General features: G+C 46.3%; 1 protein-coding gene across 3 annotated transcripts in view; it reads right to left on the reverse strand.

Annotated features, from left to right (window-relative positions):
* The window catches only part of LPXN (leupaxin), a 57,435-nt gene that overhangs the window by 15,891 nt on the left and 28,258 nt on the right, over positions 1 to 13,286 (reverse strand). For 2 of the 3 annotated variants that reach the window (XM_029575671.1, XM_029575669.1), the window contains one exon: positions 11,755 to 11,836. In XM_029575671.1, coding sequence (XP_029431531.1) covers positions 11,755 to 11,836 — 82 coding nt within the window. Of the gene's footprint in view, positions 1 to 2,566; positions 3,207 to 11,754; positions 11,837 to 13,286 lie in introns of those variants that run through there. The other variant, XM_029575672.1, reaches the window with a different exon arrangement.

Below are 13,286 nucleotides of genomic sequence, written 5' to 3' on the forward strand. Positions count from 1 at the left end.
GTATTCATCACTGTTGTCCTGAAGGCAATTGTTTAAACATTTCTAAAAGAGGCTGAACTGCTACATGGAGACAAACCACCGGCATTACACATAATAGGTATTTAAAAGCTGTTCACTTATATATGGATATAGATATAGGCACATATGGATTTAGACAAATTTTCTTATATAAGAAATAAACTCCTTTAAGTCAATTAGGACCATGCCACAACGGTTTAGACAATTAAGTGTTATCTAGCGTTAATAATTCTGTCTGTATTTTTTATTTTATATGTTATATAATTTCATTATTTTGGTTTGGTATATACATTTATATTCACATGTACATGTTTTTATATGTGTTTGTATTTGTTTTGTTCTGTCAGCCCCTGAAGCAGCTCAAAGAGCGAAACTCGGCCTGAACAGGCTTTTTATGATGTTTTGTGCAAAATAAAAGAGCTCCTGGTGTTCACTGATCCTCTTGTTTTGGTCATAACTGGTCTTTTTCTTTCTACTGCAATACTTCAGACTCTAATTGATCTCTGACTTACTTTGCCCTCACTACCACCAAGCCTGCATCCTATGCGTATTTCAAATTCTATTATGTTTTGTAGAGAATCTAAAGGATCTCTTCTGAAGAGTATTGTTCCTTTTGTCGTGGGGGAGTAGAAGTAGAATTATCATTGGGTTTTAGCTCCCCTATGTGGAAGCCAAAGATGGTGAGCTTTATATAGACCACTGCCACCATCTTAGAGAGCATGGGCTTTTTATCCCTTGTAGGGGCAGCAGTTTTTCTTGGTTTACTTAGAGAAGGACCCTTTGAGTACCTTTACCTAACCATAAGATGTCCTGCTGGAAACTTTTTGTTTTTTTGAGGAGGAAGCTGTTCCATCCTACCTTTCCTATTTAAGGCTTTAATTTTTCTTTTAAACATGCCTATGTATCCTTAGGATGCAGGGATTCGGAGTCTCTTAGCAGAGTGTTGTCTCTCAACCAGTGGGCATGGGTGGACTAGAACTAGACTTGGTGGAGGAATGAATCTGGGTTCATTCCTGGGAGAGAGAGGAGAATGTGAAGAACATCTTGGCACCTATCTATATCATCAAGATGTTGAAGATATGAGTATGGGGGTACTCTTCCGGTACCAACAAGGGACATAAGCAAAAGACTGAACAATGGGACTAAAGTATGAGAAATGGGACTTTACCTGAGTACAATTGAATTGGGAAAAGATTATCCTATCTACCAAATTCCGGGAGGAAGTTCCAAAACTATCCCATTAATTGGAATGGATCAGGAATAAGACATATCAAAATATATTAATATCAATAACAGATTACAGTAGTTGGAAGCTGAAAGTCACAAATTTATTAGAATATCTAAAGCTGTAAAATAGAGCGCAAAGACTAAGAATTCTTAACTGAACATGTTCAACTGTTGCGCCCGGTCGCAGATGGATGCGCCCTCTATTGCTCACCTTTTTCCTGTCTGGCTCAGTTCCTTTTGGGAAGATAGCTGCCTCTGTTTCTCCACGCCGACCCCTTCGGCATTCCCAGTCCAGTATGGGCGATTGCTATCTTTCTCCCGGCGTCACCTAGGGCACGCGTGCGCACAGCTCCGTCCTTTATGTGCATCATGGCAGGAACCTTGGGGGTGTCCCCACCGCATGACGTCACTAGTTCTGATATTTAATCTCCATTCACGATTCCGAATATGAGTTATCAAGGAATTCTCCATGCTGATCTCTCTGTGCTACCAGATGCCTCCACTCTGTGTACTCTCGCTCCAGGACGACTTAGGTACCTGCTCCTCGGGGGGCCTTGCCTCGCTCCTTACACCCTCTGGGGTTACCTGCTACCAACGAGGACACCTAAGGTACCTACTCCTCGGGGGCCTTGTCTCGTTCCTGTCTACCCTCTGGGGTTGCCTACCTCCTCAAGGATGCCTAAGGTACCCACTCCTTGGGGGCCTTATTTCGTCCCAGACCTCCGTTCCTCAGGGGTTCTCTCTTACTACAGCTACCAGCATCAGAATGAGTACTACTGCTCCGGTTCTGTCTCTGCATTGTCTCATCTTTCTCTTCATAGATCCTTGGCCTACCCCGCACCACGGGCCACTACTGGATCTACACCCATTGGCCTTCTATCTAGGCCTGGGTTCTTGGTCTACCCCACTTCGCGGACCACTACCGGACCCATCTCCCTCTCGGGACCTGGATAGACTGTGTGTTGCCTTTCCACTCTACAGACTTCAGATGAGAATTACCATCTACGTTGCAGTATAATAAAGACTCACTTTCTCTGTGTCCATCTCTGCTTAAGAGCTACCTATCATTGCAAGTCCCCACAGGGCTCCGCCCTATGGGAGGTGCCATCTCTTACAATGACCAAGGGTCCATGCCTCAATGTCCAAAATATAACAAACATAACATCAACTTTTCCAAGTTTGAAAACAATCAAATTGGAAACCATCAATTTCTTCCAGTGTGATTATAAGTGCTGTATACAAGAGATTTTAATACTGGATTTGACTACTGAACAACACTCAGGGCCTAAGAAGTAATCCCTCCTCCACCTCCAACAGGAAATTCTTGAGTATCAAAGTGTAATTACATCAGGAGAGGACTTTGACAAGAGGACATTAACCCAGGGATTACATGATTTTTCCCAACTTGCAAAGCCTCCGCTAAGAAGCTGATCCATGAGTCTACCACATATTGCTGCTCCAGTCTTTGACTGGGTTATCACTCTCTCCCTTTAAAAGAACTGGCGATTTTATTTATTTATTCAGGTGTTTTACATACCATTGTTCCAAAAGAAATTCACAACAGTTTACCAAAGCAACATTCATATTCTAGGTCAACACAACATCTAAAACATTACCTAGAGGACTGGGATGGTCAGTAGTCCCAATTCAATAACCTTCACATGTTAGTCACTAAGTTATCTTGATACTAGTTCCTTGTAACAGAGTTTGTAATATCACTCATTCCTTGTGACAGAATAGTGGCATCACTGAATAAGGAGAGAGACCTTATAAGGTAGCTGGGATACATCCTTGTAGTGCAGATGGTAATAACTGAATGGGCCTCGATCTTTTTCTGCTGCATCTGCTATGTTACTATTTCCTAATGACAGAGCTTTGTAACATGGGACAATTGTAGCCTGGACATTAATATAGATGATGGGATCGGCTGGAAGTAGATGCGACTGAAGCTAGAAACAGCACTGAGGATAGAGAAAAAAGAAAAACAGCAGTAGAGGCCACCAACTGGGGAATCGGGAACTGTTTTAAGTTGAGAAAGACAATTAATAGGTAGAACAGAGACTTATCAGGAGATTCACAAGTAAAGTAACAATTAGAATATCTGAGTTTCTTCTGAGTCACTTAGCAGGGGGATCAGGGAGTTGTGGTTACAGTAATAATGACCCCACATGTGACAGTCTTCTCTGCATTTCCCTTGTAAACAGCAACAGCAACAGCTACACTCTCTCCCCAGAGGGTAACCCCCCCCCCAGGCATGATAATTGTTAATTTGTGGTTGCTTGTTACAAGTAATTAAGCACTACAGACAGAGAGCGACCACAGGAGAAATACTCAGCCTTCCAAGCACTTCAAGCCCTGGAGAGTAACTGCAGGAGCAAACTTCAAACAATTAATGAGTGCATGAGCATGAGAAGTTGTGTGTCAGAAGACAGCTTTCTAAACCCAGGTACTGTAATTATCCACAACCTCTCACTCAGGCTTCCTCTCTGCAGGAAACTATCACAAGAGAAAGAAAATCATTTAAACAGAAGTTAGGCAGTCCAGCCTGAGTTAGAAGACAGCTGGAACACTCCTGGGCACTTTTTTTAATGTTCATAGAATAGACAGGGTGGTAATTTAATTTCTCATTTGGAAGACTGCATTCTCAGCAAATAAATGCCAAGTAACACTATCAGGCCGATACAGCCTGGGTTTGGACACGCGTTTTCGACGTGCTAGCTTTACTCCTTATACAGTAAGGAGTAATAGCGTGTCGAAAACGCGCATCCAATCCCCCCCTATTAGTTATTCCCGCGCGATACAGAAAGTAAAATGTGCAGCCAATCCGCACATTTTACTTTCAGAAATTAACGCCTGCCCAAAGGCAGAAGTTAATTTCTGCCGGCGCCTGGAAAGTGCACAGAAAAGCAGAAAAAAACTGCTTTTCTGTGCACCCTTCAACTTAATATCACAGCGATATTAAGTCGGAGGCCCCAAAATTTAAAAAAAATCAAAAATTTAAAAAAAATAAAAATTTGAAATCGGCTGGCGGCCCGCGGGTTGGAAGATGGACACTCAATTATGCCGGCGTCCGTTTTCCAAACCCGCGGGAGAACCAACGCCAGCAAAACTGAGCGTCGGCTGTCAAACCTGCTGTCAAAAAGGAGGCGCTAGGGACGCGATTGTGTCCTAGCACCTCTTTTTACTGCGGGCCCTAATCTGCATTTTTTTTTTTTTACTGAATCGCCCGCTCTCCCGCGACTTTTACTGAATCGGCCCGTATGCTAGGACATTGGGTGGATCAAAGGAAAGGGCACCTGTGAACACTATACTGGGGCACAGCAACGTGGCCAGAACTGATAATTTGGGAGCAGGGGCGGCTCCAGGCAATCTGCTGCCTGAAGCAAGGGATGAGATGGCACCGCTCCTCACCTCCCTTTCCCGCACACCCATACATGCATATACACATATACACTCATTCACTTCTCTCCCTCTTCCATACATACACGTACCCCCCATCCTCTCATATGCACACACATCCTCTCAAACACCCTCTCAAGCTACTTCCCTGCCTCTAAAGCTAGCTGCCACACACACACACACACACACACACACACGTTTCCTCTCTCACACACACGTTTCCTCTCACACACACACACACACGTTTCCTCTCTCACACACACACACACACACACACACGGTTCCTCTCTCTCTCACACACACACACACACACGGTTCCTCTCTCTCTCTCACACACACACACACACACGTTTCCTCTCTCGCTCTCACACACACATACACACGTTTCCTCTCTCTCTCACACACACACACACACACACACGTTTCCTCTCTCGCGTGGAGCCTCTTCTCATTCTTCGGCTCAGTAAGCCTGGCCTCTGCAGTGTCCCTCCACTCTTTAGCCGCCACCGGCCTGGGTTAGCAGCCACAGCGTTGTGCTGGATATGTATTCCCAGTGAAACATCAGTTGTTTCATCTTGTCGAGCCAAAGACCGTGTCCCTTTGGGGTCATGTGTGCACATTGGCAGCAACCCCGGATGTCTTGTGTTGCCCCCAGGCAGAGGACATATGTCTCCTGGGGGTCCGTAATGGGCATGGTCCGCGGGCAGTGAGGTCATTGTCAGAAACCAAACATGGCCATGATGAGGCGAAATAAAAGGGATGCAAAATCAAAATCAATGCACTGCCACCATGGGGGAATCGACCGCAAAGGGAAAGTTTCCGATAAACGCTAAAAACCTTGACTAGTAATGCTATCAGGATGGACCGAGAGGAACCTAGCATCCAACGCTGAAAAATCTGCAAACAGGAGAAAGTTTTCCAAAATAGTCCGAAAATGCCAAGAAGTGCTCACCGACCGCAATACAGCAGCTCTGCAGAAAAAGAGAGCCTGCAGAGGGAGCCCACATGGGTGTGAGGTACAGGGCTTCCTGGGCATGCTCAGTGCCCCAAGACAAAGTTCTATCTGAGAATGTCATCCGTGTGTGAGGAATATCATCTTACCTGTCCTCGGAGAGCTTGATAAACCCTCAGTCTGACTCAATATACTCAATACTGCAGCTCTGCAGAAAAAGAGAGCCTGCAGAGGGAGCCCACATGGGTGTGAGGTACAGGGCATGCTGGGCATGCTCAGTGCGCCAAGACAAAGCTCTATCTGAGAATGTCATCCGTGCGTGAGGAATATCATCTTACCTGTCCTCGGAGAGCTTGATAAACCCTCAGTCTGACTCAGTATACTCAATACTGCAGCTCTGCAGAAAAAGAGAGCCTGCAGAGGGAGCCCACATGGGTGTGAGGTACAGGGCATGCTGGGCATGCTCAGTGTGCCAAGACAAAGCTCTATCTGAGAATGTCATCCGTGCGTGAGGAATATCATCTTACCTGTCCTCGGAGAGCTTGATAAACCCTCAGTCTGACTCAGTATACTCAATACTGCAGCTCTGCAGAAAAAGAGAGCCTGCAGAGGGAGCCCACATGGGTGTGAGGTACAGGGCATGCTGGGCATGCTCAGTGCGCCAAGACAAAGCTCTATCTGAGAATGTCATCCGTGCGTGAGGAATATCATCTTACCTGTCCTCAGAGAGCTTGATAAACCCTCAGTCTGACTCAGTATACTCAATACTGCAGCTCTGCAGAAAAAGAGAGCCTGCAGAGGGAGCCCACATGGGTGTGAGGTACAGGGCATGCTGGGCATGCTCAGTGCGCCAAGACAAAGCTCTATCTGAGAATGTCATCCGTGTGTGAGGAATATCATCTTACCTGTCCTCGGAGAGCTTGATAAACCCTCAGTCTGACTCAGTATACTCAATACTATACTCAATATACTCAATCCTGCAGCTGTGCAGAAAAAGAGAGCCTGCAGAGGGAGCCCACATGGGTGTGAGGTACAGGGCATGCTGGGCATGCTCAGTGCGCCAAGACAAAGCTCTAACTGAGAATGTCATCCGTGCGTGAGGAATATCATCTTACCTGTCCTCGGAGAGCTTGATAAACCCTCAGTCTGACTCAGTATACTCAATACTGCAGCTCTGCAGAAAAAGAGAGCCTGCAGAGGGAGCCCACATGGATGTGTGGTACAGGGCTTCCTGGGCATGCTCAGTGCGCCAAGACAAAGCTCTATCTGAGAATGTCATCCGTGCGTGAGGAATATCATCTTACCTGTCCTCGGAGAGCTTGATAAACCCTCAGTCTGACTCAATATACTCAATCCTGCAGCTGTGCAGAAAAAGAGAGCCTGCAGAGGGAGCCCACATGGGTGTGAGGTACAGGGCATGCTGGGCATGCTCAGTGCGCCAAGACAAAGCTCTAACTGAGAATGTCATCCGTGTGTAAGGAATATCATCTTACCTGTCCTTAGAGAGCTTGATAAACCCTCAGTCTGACTCAGTATTTATCTTCTCAACACTGCTAGTGTCACTTCAGTAAACGCAGCACAAACTTCCTCCCGGCACATTGAAGTAGCACAAAACCAGACAAAAACGTCACTTGGACCCTATAAAGCAAACCTATAACAGTGCTGATTCCCAGAAAGCACAAACCAAGGAAAAAGCAGCACATATTACATCGGGCCCAGAACAGCAGTACACTTTCTACTGGGAAAACAGAAGAAGCTAGACAGCGACACATCACCACACAAAAAGTACAGCTTAGTCATATGCACAGAACTCATAATTAGAAACAGAAATACACAACTGGAAAGTCCAAGCCAAATTCTGTATGCAGTTTAACACTCGAAAATAGAAACAGAAATGCGCGTCCTCCCATTTTAAGCAAAATATAAATATGTCAGATGTACATTCCTAAAATTGACTCATTCCAATCGTTCATTTCACAATAAAATGCTTTTTTCTATATTTTTTGTCTGGACTTTTATTTTTTTTAATTGTGCAGCTCCCACCTCTCTTCCACTTTCCTCTGTCCTCTCAACTCCATTCCCAGAGTCTACTTTCTATTTTCCATTTCTTTTCTCTCCTCCTGTCACCTTCACTTCCCTTCCTAACATCGATCTCTGACCTCACTCTTTTGTCGGGAGCCCGCCCCCCAATTATTGTTGCATCTTTTGTGAGCCCGATGGACATACAGAAGGCTCAGGGTGGGGTAGATCCCGGGAATTATCAATGAATCTGGTTTTTGGAAAACTAAATCTTTGTGGACGCAGTAATAGTGGTTGGCCACTGGATGGCACTTTAGGTGTGAGCATTTATTTATAGGGAATAATGTGTTTATGGTGAACTGTCTATCTTATTGGGTGTCCAAGGTTGAAGCAGGAGGTATTAAAATGTTGGATTTTGCTGTCCTTCCCCTGACCCTCCAGCTGTGGGCTAGGGAGCCCAAAGACCCTCCAAAGGGAGTGGGACCCTGTAAGGGCTCTTCTTCTCAAGGGAAGAGGCCTGAGGATCCCAAAGAATTGGAGGTCATCTCTTCATACAGAGGAGTCAGCTCGAGAGGCGTGAGCAAAGAGGCCGATTACCTAGGCGAGGCCTGGAGTGAGATTTTACCCCTCCAGGGGAATTAACTTGGAGTCTGGAAGACAAGGTCCAGAGGTGGGGCAAGCCCTCAGGGAAGCATGACTCAGGGGGTTCAGGTAGTGCAGCTGACCAGGGAAACTTGCATTGGGAGGACTGGGAGTTGTGGACCCCAAAGGATGAGATTTTGGTATGGATATGTGAGTGGAGACGTACATGTCCCCAACAGATGTAACATAACATGCGGACTACACTGGCCTCCCAGGTTGGCCTAGAAGGAAAAATATGAGTCAGAAGAAGGGTAACCTTTGGTTACCCGGGAAAGGAGGAGTTCTACATGCTGACAGTGATTAATTCAGTGCATCGTTTGTGATCCTGCTTTTATCATTCCTGTATATAGTTTTGCAGACTGGGTTACACTAGAGAATAAAGTGAAGAGTTTCACATTTTGGAGCTTGGTGCCTATCACATTTATTCTCCCAGCCAATCATGGAACGAGAGTTAGTGGAAGAGGAGGAAAGGGTTATCCTTTCTATGGATGGGCATTTGAGAGAAACAAAAACGGAAATTAGATGACATTTCCAATTTCGTTTTGGGTTGTTTCACAATGGAACAAATTAAATTCCAATGAAATTTTGTCGGAATCTTGTAGTATCTCCCGAAAATACGGGTTGATTGCTGTTGACCAGCGCACTGCCTAGGCCTCAGCCTAGGGGCCACTCGAAAGCTAAATTTGAACGTGTGGCTATCATGATGGCCTGTTGGACTATCTTGGCTGAATGGACGGAGCCGCTGACTGTGCCTTCGGCTGCTGCCTGGTTTGGTAGAATGGCTTCCCTAGCGCAACTGGAAAGATTGGACTTCCTGGCTGGCAAGCGGCAGCCTGACAAAATCTACTGTGCCTGCTGGACCAAATGCTTTGATGTCTTTCCTAAGGCTCTACAAGATGGACTGCGCCTTAATGGTTACACATTGCACTGGTCCCCCAAAGAGAGGGGGGGGGGGGGGGGGCGGAGGGGGAGGATTAAGGTGTGCATGATGGTTGAATGCGGTATGCCTGTGGGAGTGCATGGTCTGGGTTGGGGATGGGGGGGGAAGGGTTTCGGCGAGAAAACTGAAAGTCAGGGTCTGATGGTACCGTGTGTTTTTTCTACTTGTTCTTTTTATCTGGTTACGTCAGTTGTTACTTGTACCATGTGGTTATGATTGAGGCTGGTTTCTGATGTCTTGATGTACCACTTTCCCTGTTAATAAAAAGTATTTTGAAAAAAAAAAAAGTGGCCAGTTGGGCCTAGACCAAGGCCCAAAGCCGGGGTCTCACCTAGGGAATAAGCCAATACCCAAAGTAGGAATCCCAGCCTATGGCCAAGTCCGACTCTAGAGCTTTAACTAAGACCTGAGCAAAGGCCTGGCCCGGGAAATTAACTTAACCCCAATACACACACACACATTTACCAAATCCAAGGGCATGTCCTGGCCTGTCCCAGTGACCATGGCAACAGGCCGAGACCAAGGCCCTGGCCTAAGTCGAGGGCCAGATGTCAGGACCTGACCTCCGGGCCAGGACAAAGCGCAGGTGTCGGGAGCCAGCCAGTTTGGGCCCCAGCATCAGGCCTTGGCCAAGGCCCTGGCATCAGTACCCAGCTTCTGGACTGGGCTGTGGTATCAGGTGGCTGGGCCCTGGTCCAGGCGTCGGAACCCAATCTCTGGGCCAGGCTACGGCATCAAGCTTGGGCCCAGGCCCTAAGCTAGGCCGAAGTCTGGCCTCTGGGTTGGGCCCCTGCATCTGACCTGGGCCTGGGCCTAAGCCAAGGCCTAGATGTTGGGTGCAGGCTTCCAAGTCTGGGATTTGTGTAGGGCCTAGGCCAAGGTTGCTGCGACCTGCCGAAGGCCTAGGTTGTGGTACATAACCTTGACTTTTGCCAAGGCCCCATGTAAGGCCCAGATTTCATTCTGAGCCTAAACCTTCTATGGATCTCCCCCCCCCGGACTAGGTAAGTGGGGGCCAGAGAGAATCCTGGTTCAACTTCTATTGAGCTTTAGGATCCCAATGGAGAACCTGATTTCACTACCCAGTCCTTAATATTGTGCCTCCTAGAAAAGGTGAAATTGTCAGGGAAGTGTGTGCAAGAAAATTCCTCAAGAATTGTCCAGTGGAAATTGATAACGCTATAGATGTTAGCTGTCAATGTTGAAAAACTTAATACACATGTTTAGCAACCATCCCCTTCCTTGTTCACAGTAGTGATTAAATAAGGCTCTTTTCACCATCCAATATGACTATCCCCTGTTAGGAAAATGCATGACCATGACTTTGGCCTGTTGTGTGTATTCACTCACATCTGAACACACTGGCGCATTCGTAGGAATTACCCTACGGGTAGATTTTGTTTGAGCGCAACAGGATGAAAGCTAAAATATGATAACAGATTGTTTCTTTCATTCATTTTCCTGTACACATTAGCCTTCAAAGATGTACTGACCTTCATAATTAGAACATCAAGAACATCAAGAAAGGCAATCTAGTCTGCCAAGTAGTTCAAGATGAATTTAAGGTGAGTGTTGTGCATATTCAGTCAGAGAAGCCGTCTGGCCGAGACCGCAGAAGCCATCACTTTTGCCTGGACCCGGAACATGTCGTAAAGGGCATCCGCTCCATACGCTATAGCGCCTTCCAATCTTTCAGCCTGCTCTGCCTCTGCAGACGGGAGGTCCTGGGTGCTGAGCAGTTGTTGAACCCACCTGAGGCTTGCCCGCTGCATGAGACTGCTGCAGATCGATGCCCAGACACCCAATGCCAAGACTTTGAAGATGTGCTTGAGATGGAATTGCGGTCTTGGACATCCCTTAGGGCCATAGCACCCACCACCAGGATGGTGCTTACTAACTGCAGAGGAATCCACCTTGGGCATTTTCAGCATATCTAAGCACTCCTCCGGGAGCGGATAAAGCTTCTCCATAGCTCTACCGACGCGGAGCCCCAATTCGGGAGCCTCCCACTCCCTAAGGAGCATTAGCCGATGCATCGGATGGAAGGGGAAGGTGCACGGAAGAGCCCTGAGACCCGCCAGGACCAGGTCTGCGCAAGCCGGCATTGTGGCTGAAAACTTGTCCAGTGCGGGGCACTGTATCCCCAGCTCCTGAGAAATAAAAGGGATAAGTGGCTCCAGTTCCTCCCTTCTGAATAGACGTAGAACCCTGGGGTCATCCCCCTCCAGAGAAAAGGGGGAGTTTCAACAAAATCCTGATCTGGATCCTGGTCCTGGGCACCCAAGGAAGCTCAGGACTATATTTCAAATCGGGGTGTGTTTCTCCCTGCCAAACTGTGGAGATGGCATTATCAAAGGAGAGTCCTAATCCATACCTTTCTGAGTAATTCTCCCATTTCTGCTGTGCGCTCTGCTTCTTCTTTCCTGTTCACTCATCTCCAGAGCCAGGAATACCAGCAGTGCTTTCTGCTATTCCTCAGTCCAGAATCTCTCTCCTGCTGTTCCTGTTACCAAGCTACCCCCATACTCCCTCCACTGAATACTGTGTGCAAACTCACCTTCTTCGTCAAACACTTGTCCACAGTGTGCACAGAAAAAGTGCTCAGGGTGCCAGGTCCTGTCCATGGCTGTCAACACTTTCTGCAATATGAAGAAAGGCAAGGTCAGTGATACAGTGTTACCCTCTTGAATGCAAGGAAATAGAGAAAATACAAAAACTCCTCCAAAAAAATAAAAAATGTGATTCTTTTATATTGGATTAACAATATATTATAAGCTTGATTTTCATATAAAACCCTGCTTTATATGCATGAATCACACTTTGAAAATCAAGCAGGGGGTTGTGCAGGTAAAACAATTTTACAGATACTTTCACCTGCACTCACAAGAAGCCTGAAGGTGGAGCTGGGTGGGGAAAGGATTACTATGCATACTTTTACTTTTTAAATGTATGCACAGAGAGTGATATCTGCCCATGCAGTTACTGGACAACCCGTGAATTTTCAATTATGACCTGCATGCATAAATCTGATTTGAAAATTCACGTTAAAGTGAAAACTATCTGCAGACTTTAGCCCTACATGGACTGTGTGAAAATTACTCACTTCCTGAAAATATAAGTGAATCATTAAAGGCATTACAAAGATAGCGTGAAGGGGGAATGGATTTTGGAGTGAGAGGAGAGAGGAGTTGATGAGTGATCAGAAAGTGACAGGCAGCTGTGGCGACGCACCTGTGTCTGCTCTGCCATGGGGCACTGTCTTCAGCTGGATTCTACGTGGGAAACTTATCACAACTAGTGGGTTTCACAGGGTAGAGGCAAGAGGACAATCAGTCTGTCATACCCTGAGCTATTAACCAAAGGAACGGGAAAATAAAGTTGTGCTCTAGTATATCTGAGTGGCTGTGTGATGACTGGGGAAAAATCAGGGGTTAATAAAGGGTTTAGAATTATAGGGTCTCAAGTTTCATCCCTTTACGTTTTAGGGAAGTAAAATTGGTTGCTGGGGTGATAGGTGATGAGAGAAGGCGCCATTACTAAATGTATATCCCAGGGCTTTAGAAAAGGAAATGGCTCAGAGTATGATGGACTGACTGCCCTCATGCAAACCCACTAGTTGTCATAAGTCTCCTGTATCGAATCTGGCTGAAGACAGAGGACCAGATGCAGGGGCGTTGCCACAAATAATGCTTGCAGTGGGACCAGCAGACCACACACACTACAGGAGAGTACAGCATGGGCAAGTGCTTACCCTACACAGGAGGCTGCTGATCCTGACCAGACCGCAGAGAGGACTAAAAGCGACACACAGTTAGTGCAGCTAGGTTTAAAAAATGTTTGGACAAGTTCTTGGACGAGAAGTCCATTAATGCAGAAATTACTTACCTGATAATTTCGTTTTCCTTAGTGTAGATAGATGGACTCAGGACCAATGGGTATAGTGTGCTCCTGATAGCAGTTGGAGATGGAGTCAGATTTGAATCTGACGTTAGCATTACATATACCCCTGCAGGAAGCTCTGCTTTTCAGTATTTTCCTCGAAAAGCAATTGTGGATATATGTGTGTTTGAATAACTTGATTAACTTGAA

The sequence above is a fragment of the Rhinatrema bivittatum genome, chromosome 13, assembly GCF_901001135.1.
Source record: "Rhinatrema bivittatum chromosome 13, aRhiBiv1.1, whole genome shotgun sequence".
NCBI lineage: Eukaryota > Metazoa > Chordata > Amphibia > Gymnophiona > Rhinatrematidae > Rhinatrema > Rhinatrema bivittatum.